General features: G+C 28.9%; 1 protein-coding gene across 1 annotated transcript in view; it reads left to right on the top strand.

Annotated features, from left to right (window-relative positions):
- The window catches only part of LOC106456859 (lamin Dm0-like), a 23699-nt gene extending 15252 nt beyond the window's left edge, over window positions 1-8447 (top strand). The window contains exons 9-11 of the mRNA XM_013916234.2: window positions 2481-2600; window positions 3126-3218; window positions 3829-8447. Coding sequence (XP_013771688.1) covers window positions 2481-2600; window positions 3126-3218; window positions 3829-3867 — 252 coding nt within the window. The 3' untranslated portion in view covers window positions 3868-8447. The remainder of the gene's footprint in view (window positions 1-2480; window positions 2601-3125; window positions 3219-3828) is intronic.
- Window positions 8448-10270: the final 1823 nt, after the last annotated feature.

Below are 10270 nucleotides of genomic sequence, written 5' to 3'. Positions count from 1 at the left end.
AATCACTTGCAAAAAACACGGGGGTGCTTAACTTTTTTCCAGGTGTATATATATATTTTTTTTAAATCTGACATATTCTAATAACTTGTGTTACTTTTATTTTATTGTTATCTTCTTTTATAAAGTCAAGCTTTTGCAAGTGTGTGTATCAAGATTATTCAATTTGTCTATGAAGTTCAGTAAATTCATATAGGAGTAATCTTGGTAGCTTAATTCAAATTGCTTCCATATTATTGTGTTTTATGTTTTTTCTGAAAATAGCTCATAGTGGAAATTGTTCCAATTATAAAGGTATAAGAGCCTAAGAGGTTTCATTCAGTTGTTTACTTTTATTTGTATATTTGGAAAATATTTTAATGCTATTATACATAACTTTAAAAGTAGAAGGTCTAGATGCAAGAGGTTCATTTACTTCATTTTTGAAAATATTCCCATCTATTTCACACATTTTTATTATATTTTTTGTGAGCATTACTTTGAGTAATAGTTAAAAGTTAGCAGTGAAAACCTTTTATTTTAATGGTTGTGATTTTGCCTTCAGCTGGTGTGTTTGCATCAAACGAGCATGTCATACAAAAAAAAAAGAAACAGGTCCTTCAATGCACACACACTTTCAAAGAAAAAAAATGTAAACATTTAAATTATTTTTCAGGAAATCATTTATTTCACTCTTAACCCTTTGTCACCCAGCTGGGTTCACTCTTTGTTCAGGACAAAACTGATTTGTTGAATTAAAAATGTATTGAAAATAAACTTGTTAACTGCTTCAGAATTGAAATTCATTCAATACAAATAAAAAAGTTCATTTGTTTAATTCTATGCATAAACATTTTTTAAATTACTAACTTTGGTTTTGGAGTTATTTCAGCACACTTCAACAAAAACATTACTCTTTATGAATTTGCTGAATTTTTTTAACATAATAGACTCTTATCTTTGAAAAAAAAACAATGCCAATTTGAACTTTGTAACTCTAGTAAGTGAGTTTTATTAATTTTAACTAATTGCTGTACCTCAACCAACCTCGGTTGTCATAGTGTGATGTAATAGGCTAGTGATCTAAACATCTAAAGAAAGATCTTTTTTTTTCTTCTCAGTTGCGCAGTGTGTAGAGAATGGAACAAAGTGATAAAATTTTAGCTGAATGATATGTTACTGGAGGATAAGATGTTTGTGAACAACTTCTGCCATGATTACAGTCCTAATCTCTTAAAGCTTGCTTTGTCATTCTGTACTTCATTTAAATTATAATGTTGCAGTATGATAGGAAAAGAAATGTTTTTAGTGAAACAAAATCAGTAGTTGGATCATTTTGCACTTGATCAACCGTATCAAGTCTCATTTTAAGGCCATGTTTACTTTAGGCCTCGTTAACCTAAGGAATTGATTGAATGGGTAAAGAAAATCCCCAAAAGAAATGTAAAAAAAAAATATTAACTAATATAAGATGGGTTTAAAACTTGTATATTAAATGAACCCTTCTGATTAACAATTAAAAACAAAATTGGCTTGCTTAGAATATTGGTATAGTAAGAAGTTATTAATTGTATGCCATTGATCGTGTAGACACTAAAACTGAATACTGTGTGTTTAACAGCAGAAAAATGATAAAATAAAAACCATAGGAAAGTTTTACAAGAATGTAAGGCTATGAGAAAGATGAACATTTAAAAAAAATACATTGCAGTCAAAACTTTTAGATTTTTTAAAGTTGCATTTGTTTAAAACTGTCATATATATAGAAATAAGGTACTTTATTTTCTGGAAGATTCATAACCTGTAGAAAGTTCATCTCAAGATTTTCAATGCAAATAAATCATACAACAGATGTGTTGAATCAACTCGCAGGCATTTTAGGGTTCTTGTAAGGTGCTAGCCTTAACTACTGCTGATCACTGCTAATCACTCCTATTAGAGATATAAAACAGTCTTAATTGGAAATCTAACCTTTTTTTTGTCTTTCAGCTTATTGTCTTAATAATTTAGTACAAAGAAATCAGTGGCCTTTATCCTATTGATCCCCACAAAGTCTTGTAAAATTCAATAAGATTACCCTTATCCTTTTTTTTGGGGGGGGGGGGAATGTTAAGAAATCTTAATGTATATTCATAAGAATAAAATACATTTGGAGAATCTAAAAATTTTATTAAAATTCTAATACTATTTTGATTTTTAACTGTGAAATAAAATAAATTATAAATCAAGTGACCGTATACAATAAGAATAAAATACATTTACTTGGAGAATCTAAAAATTTTATTAAAGTGCCAATACTATTTAGATTTGTAACTGTGAAATAAAATAAATTATAAATCAAGTGACCGTAAATAATTTTGATTGATTACTATTGTGCTGTGCTTGAATAAGTAAAGTGATCACATCTTGAACTCTTTCTTACTTGTTGTAACCAGTGTGATAGCTATGGTAGATGACTAAATTGCATAGTTAATTATAGTTCTAACATACATTGCACTTTTCAGGTTTGGAGCGCAGATAGTGGAGTTACCCACAATCCTTCAAGTGGTGATATTGTTATGAAAGGCCAAAAGTGGATAACGGGTGAATCCATGACGGTGACAATTCTGAATTCAGATGGTGAAGTAAGTGGAAATCTTTAAGTAAAATTTAAAAAAAATCAATTTTAAAATTGTTCTATATTATAAATTTTTTCCAAGCATATTGAACTTGGAGAGAATTCTGAAATTTGAATAAAAAAAAAAGTGTTAAAGTATTTGCCGTGTGACAGAAAATGTACATTAACCAGTAATATAAATAAGTCAGTGCATAACAAATGTTGTTTTATGTTTTTCAAGTATGTTTTGAAATTCATGTATCTCTTAATAAATTAACTTATCTTTCAATGCATATGACAGAATAGCTTAGGTAGAACATTAATAAATTAATGTTTTTTGGGGTTTTTTTTAGGTGCGTGATTATCTTTATCGAAGCTTCAGTTTTTTGCTTCTTGGAATGATTGATACAGTAATTGCATTATAAACTTATTTCTTTGACTTAAAAATAGTTTCTTTTAACATTTTGAGTTAAAATGTGTTTAATCTTTTGTTATTTTACAAATATTGTTTAAACATGGATAATTGTTTTATATCATTGTTCCTCGTTAATAGGAGATGGCAGTTCGTGAAACAACCAAAAGATTACTTAGTTCTCTGGCAGAGACAACCTCTGAAAGTGGGGAGTACCCAGATGCAGTTATTGAGGCAAGTTCTGTTGACAGATTTTGTAAACCTTAAGAACTTAACTTTTAGTAGTTGTTTTGCTATATTCATAATAACATAGTTCATAAATATTGTGAAATTATATCTTAAATATGTTTGTTAGTTAACAAAATGATTGGTGTTTACTAAACATTTGACTTTTATATTTTGATTGAGTGAACACATTATTTCCCCTACAAAAACTAAGTGAAGAGTTGTTAAAAAATCTGTTCTCTATTATTTTATTTTACGTGCAAAATCATTTCGATAGCTGTGATAAAAAAATTACTCTTCAAAATATCATATTATTTAGAAGTGTCAGAATCCATACTTATATTATTTGATAATAATTACATATGAAAAATTATTGATCACTATACTAATTAGTATAAAGTTGAAATATTTCCACACTCTTTATGTCCTTAAAAACTTTTTAGTGTACATGATAGCTCCTTTTTAATGTAATTTATCTTAATGTGTTAAGATGTGCTCTGGGAAAATTCGCTAGTATCATTATTTTAAAAAGAAGCATAAAATGTAAAATTATATGTAAAGAACGTTTTAAAAAAGTAGGACATACTTATTTTTAAACAAGTACTTTCATGATTTTCAGGATGATCCAGACAATCCAGAGAAGTGCACCATCATGTGAAGCTTGACATGCTTAAATATTTACTAGCATACACATGAAACAATAGAATACCCTTGGTAGAATCTATCACGTCCTGGTGCTGTTTGTAATTTTCAGAATTTTAAGTGTTTAATACGTGGTGGGTTTTTTAACAGTAACTTTAGCAATTCTTTTGGATCTCCCATGCCATAGGCAGGCTCTTTATTACATTATAGCTGTAAGGAATGCTGGGTTCTTACAATATATACATAAAGGTATTACTAACATATGTTGCTTAATTGCTTAAGACCTACTAAAACCTTGTTGTGTATGCAATGTATTGTCTTTTATCACCATTACGTAGGACCTAGTAGTCATGATATAATTCTAATATCAGTTGCTTAATTGTTTAGAACTTAAACTATAATTGGTGCTATATGTTGTTAAAGCTTAATTACTAATAGGACAGATTGTTAATTCTAATACTTGTTACTTAGTTGTTTAGAATTTAGAAAATTTTGTGCTGTATGTTGTTATTCTGTTGCTGAATTATTAGGACATCCCAGAACCTAAAGCTACAACATGTTGTTGTAGCTTGATAATTTAAGATCTTGCAGATCTAGTGTTAATGCTAATATCTATTGCTGAATTATTAAAGACATCTCATGAAACTAGTGACATTCATTTTATCTATAGTTAGACACTTGATGCCTATTGTTCTGTATGCTAGAACTTTTTAAGAAGAGTTTATTAGTTATTGTTAATTCTGTAGGGAAAAATATATATATACCAGGTTTTAGAAGTAAAAAATAAAAACACTTTCATCATTCATAAAACAGTTTGAAGTACAAATTTTGTGTGTAGTTTCAAGAATTTTATCAACTGATGTCTGAAAAAATTCAAACTATTTGTATTCAAAATACTGAAATTTTATGGCTATAAAATTGCCTTTTCCAGTCATTAACAGTTAATAATTGTTCTTTATGTTACTGCAAAGTTTTTTTTCTATATTGTCAATGTTAGTTTTTATTTTTGTATCACCTTACATGATAGAAACTAGAGGGATTTATATTTTTTGTTATTAATACATTATAGTCATATATAGGTGAATTAAAAATTTATCAACAGTTTTTCTCCAGGTGTAAAACAAAAATACACAATAAATCCTAAAGTAATTTTGTTCTGAAAAACAAAAAAATGCAAAATACTGGTAAGAAATTGATTTTGGTATAAGTTTCGTCAAACAGCCTTAAGCATCTAGCCTCGTTGAAAATCAGCTTATGGAAAGAAAACAATTTGTGCATAGTTAGCATTTGATGCAGGTGTAGAAGTCTTGAATCTGATGTTTCTTCCTTAAATCAAATTTAATTTAGAATTTTTATACATATATATTTACATATATAAGATTTAATCTTAGAATTTTTTGCTGCCAAATTGAATTAAGTAACTACAACAAATACAAATTTATAATATCAGTGAATTAGATAATTATTTGTTGTATAATATCGTAACAAGGCATCTTTTGTGAATATGAATTCTAGAATTTTTCTTCCTCAAGCAGCATTAATTAAATGATAGGGAGAGTTTCTTATCTAAATTTTTTTTTCAAACTTTTATTTCAATTTATTTCTAAATTATAACTTTTGTTGTAAAAAAAATAGGTATTATTAAAACTGTATCATTTTAAAACATACTTGTAAACAATTTTAGTGACTACCAACAGAAATGTTTACAGACATACTCTGCCTTTGGCACTCTGATGATCTTTGCCACGTGATTTGCCAAATAAAAACCCTTCCCTCCCATAAAAAGTTATGAAAGAAAACCCTAGAATGGTTATGCCTATACTTTCAAATCTAATTTGTTTTCTTTAACTCTGATATTCCTATGATTTCTTATGTAGTGAGTAGAATTTCAGTATTATGTACTTTAGTCTTTCAATTTTATGATATACTTGATGCTGTTGTAAAGTTATAGAAATTTTCTTATTTACTATCATAACTTAAGTTTTGAGTACTTATTTATTAAGATGTAACTGATCAAAACTTTGTATACTCGTGTATTTTATTTCTATAATGCTTTATAGTTACATGAATACTAAACCAGGGAAAATGACTTGTTTTATGTCTTATTGGAATATTTGTATGGATCTTACCACATACATACTACCATCTAACCTCGTTTTTGCTTTGTTAGACATTAAAGTCACACTTAAATGTATTCTTTTTTTATACTTTATTTATTTTCGTTCTATAAATGCTATAGAAATTGCCATGTTAAAACATGTATATGTAGTTGTTGTTGTTTTTTAGACATGAAAGTTGCATGCCAATGCATATTTCTTTTTTTTTTTCCATGTTTTGAACCCTCTTTAGGCATTCTATGGAACTACTGCAAAATGAAATATGCTTTTATTTTTTACTTTTTGTTTATGCTTCTTAAAGCTTAAATTGATGGGAAAAGATTACATTTAAGACAGCTTATTTTGTAGGCAAAATTCAGTTCTATCATTTTCGATTCTGGAATATAAAATCTGATAGTTTGAAAGATCACATCAAATATTTTTGTATTTAACTTTCGTATGCATAAGGTATAAGGTAAATGTCTTATAATAATACTGGTTTTAGACTTTTTCATCAAATAGGCATTTATCCTTGTGACTATTGTAGTGTCTTATATTGTAAATTTGTTTGCATAATTATTAATATTTATAATTAACTGTATTTAGCAACTAATTTTTGTTATAGACGTCTACTGCCATAAAAATGTTAGTCAGACAATCATTCTAAGTCCTACTTGCCATACTTAATACAACGGTTGATATATTATGTGACTGGTAAAAACTAGATTTCAGACTAATATTTCATGTGTAAGTATGGTTTATTTGAACACACAAGCTTTCATATTCCTCTAAGTGGCCTTTGTCATGTGGAATACCCAACTTATCTGACAGACAAGTTTTGTTAAAATGATTGACAACTAGTTTCAGAAAACTATTTATTGCCCAACCAATTGCAGCTTAGTTCTGAATACTAATCAGGTAAATTCATACAAAATTTAGGACCATTCTTGACTGTACCATATTGTCATTAATAAAGATATAAACCAAAACATTTAACAGTAGATAAAATTACTTGTGGTTTCTAGAGGTTGTGTTTGTTGTTGTTTTTTTTTTTCAGAAAAGTTATGTTAATACTTGCATTATATTCTACAATTTTAAATTTAAAAAATTCTACAAATTTCACAAAGCATTCTATGAAAGAAAAAGAATCAGTCTACAAATAGTAAATGTAACAGTATTGTTGTGAAAGAACAATTATAGCTATGTTATATGTTCAACAGTGGTACAAAATCCAACAAGGTCTATAAGTATATATATATATATACACACTAGTAGTAACACAGTATTTAGTGTATACCAATAATAAAGTAGAATACCACTAATAATAACTTTCTGTGGTAACTTTATCCTTGTTATTTCAGGTGTAATTAAGTATTTATTTCCCTTCATTGAAAGTTTGCTGATTTCGAGCATCAGATGCATTTGAAGTGTTAGTCTGAAAGTATTGTTTATTTTATCTGACTGTACTTAACGTAGAAATGATTTTAAAAATACACATGTGAACATTTTGTTTTAGATCACTAGAAATTCTGATACTTAACAGCATAAAATCAAAGTGGTACTTACATTTACCAGTTGTGTGGAGTTAGAGGAAAAAAAACAACTGAAGAGGTGTATCCAAAAATACACAATTATGCAGCTATAAAACTAAACAAAAATGATGTCTTAAAGTAAGAACTACATAGGAAGACATTTTCATGAGGAGTAAGAAAAATTAAACATCTTAGTTGCATTTTTTCTTTAGTGTGTAATTGTCTTTTATGCTCATTCTGGGTTAGTTTTATATGTTCATGGTTTTATATCTTTTGTTTAGTTTTGACCCCAGCTACAGTGTTTGTAATAATAGCATTGTAAGATGTTTAGTTTCCTTACAAGGTTATGAGGTTTGCTGAAAAACAGTTTATTTTATTTTCTCACACTGTATTTTAAAGTTGTATTTGTTTGCTCTAAACCATTATGATATATTTTAAGATTTTTATGGATATTTCAGTTTCCATGAAAATCCCTTTTTTATGAGTATGTATATGTAACTAACTCATTTAACATAATTAATCAAAAACATCTTTACAAACCCTAGAATTTTGAGAAATTTTTACTTTAATAAAAACAAAGAAAATGTTGCCATTCCTTTGTCTAGCAACTTTATATTTAAAACAAGCAGATGGTACACATAGTGTAACTTTTTTCAAGTTACTGAAGATGTCCTAGAAACCATTGTTCATTTTTCTAAGATCAGAAATCCATTGTGTAACTCACGTTTTTAACATTTTAAAACTGTTTTAGGCAGATTGTCAACACATTAAACAAAATGTGAAGAAACAACAATTACTGGCATGTATGGTAAAAAAAAGAAATTTGGTTAATTTCTATAGTTTTTGCTATAATACAAGTTTCTCAAAAGCTTAATCTTTTGATTAATGTTTGTGGTTGTATTTTTATTTGGGTTTTATTATTTGTACTGTACACTGAAGAAAGTGAAATAAAGAAAATTATTTAATGATGTGCTTTCAGTAGTTAATAAATGAATATTTTTTCTACAATTTGCAAACAAAAATTAGTCCCATGTTGGGACATTAGCAAGTCTGCAGACTTACAGCACTAAAATCCAGGGTTTAATTCTCCGCAGTAAACACAGCAGATAGCCAAACGTGGCTTTGCTCTAACGCAGACAAATGAAAATGATCGAGGCAAAATCAGGTTTAGTTTTATAAAGTATATAAAAAAGCATATACCATTTACTTAGTAGTTCGTTTCAGAACTGGATATATCCAAAATTTTATGTGAGTAATTGAGACTGCATACAAAATTCTTAGTTGTATGTAAAAATACATATACTACAAACACTCATTATGGTTATTTGTATGATTTTATCTAAATAATTTGTACATATCTGAAACAGATGTTAACAAATACCTTTGAAGAAATGTTCAATTTAGTTTGCAACTGTAAAGTAAGGTAAAATCTTATTGGGTAATGTGTTTTTAATGATCAAAAGTTTTTTTTTGCTTTTTATTAACTCAACGCCTTTTTCTTGTAGATAACTGGGTGGTTTCGGTAGTTGATACAGAATATATTATTACTGACATTCATAATTTATTTTGCATAGTTCTAGAGACTTTTACTAATCTAGCTGTTAGAAGAGTTTGCCAGTATTTCAATTGTTTTCTTATAAGCTAGTTTTATATATAGTTTGCTAAATGTTTCAGTGAGAGCAAATAAAGACAAGTTATAAATACTCCTTCAAAGAAACAATTATTCAAAGTTTTCTTCTCCTCCCTTCTGTTGAAGATTATTAAAGATCCTCAACTGACAATAAAATGTTACAGCACACGCGTTTGTTGTTGAGTGCATAGCGTAACGATGGCCCGTCTGTGGTCTGGCCACGCGGGTATCGAAACCTGATTTTTGGTGTTATAAGCCATGGGGGCGGGGCTATTTAAAATAATCTATATTATACATACATGTGTGCTGTGTATATTTTTTGTCTAGCAAAAAGCTACAGAATGGACTAGTTGCACTTTGTCCACTGCAGGAAATCGAACCCTGAATTTTAGCGTTATAAGTTCGTGAACTTACCGCTAACTCACCGGGAGACCAAAACACGTGTCTCAAGTTTTATAATGAGACTAACAACGTCCTGGATAATAGGAGTCTCGCAGGGAGCAAACACCTCGAAAAAGACGAGCTGAATATTCAGCCTTTTATTTAAGTATAAATTGCCTCATTCCTGATGGTAAGTGTTTACGAAAAGGTTCTAAGAGCCCAAGCAGATGAAGACGTTGTTCAGTGGAAGTAGGGCAACACACACTAGAAGTCTGCCATGGAAAAGGAGATGAAGAGGCATCAATATGAAGTAATTGATGCAACCTGAAGCACGAACTTAGATCAGTCGTGCACTACTTTTTTACAGTTGGTAAAATTTTACATGGCTTCCCTCAACTTAAGTTTTTTAATTTTAACGAAAAACTCTCTTGACTTGGCACTCCGAAGCACACTTCCCCAGACCAAGACAAACAACGATCACTTATAAATCTTTCTCCACATTCCACCATTGCTGCTGTGCAGAGCGTGACAGACAGACACTACACCTTTACAAGTATAAAGATTACGTGTCTTAAGTACTTTCTTATATCGTACGTTGATGCCTATCACTTTATATCATGTAATTTAATTGGATACACAAATATATACTTTACACATTCAAAATCGTATTTCTTCTGACAGCATCACTGAAAAAAAGTGATGTTTTTTGTTCTGCTATTTTGGTACCATAAGCACAAATTTTCAGTACAAAACTTATATACGACCAAAATGCCCAAACGT

Source organism: Limulus polyphemus, unplaced genomic scaffold (assembly GCF_000517525.1).
Source record: "Limulus polyphemus unplaced genomic scaffold, Limulus_polyphemus-2.1.2 Scaffold12, whole genome shotgun sequence".
NCBI lineage: Eukaryota > Metazoa > Arthropoda > Merostomata > Xiphosura > Limulidae > Limulus > Limulus polyphemus.
This window is presented reverse-complemented; position numbering and strand designations above follow the sequence as displayed.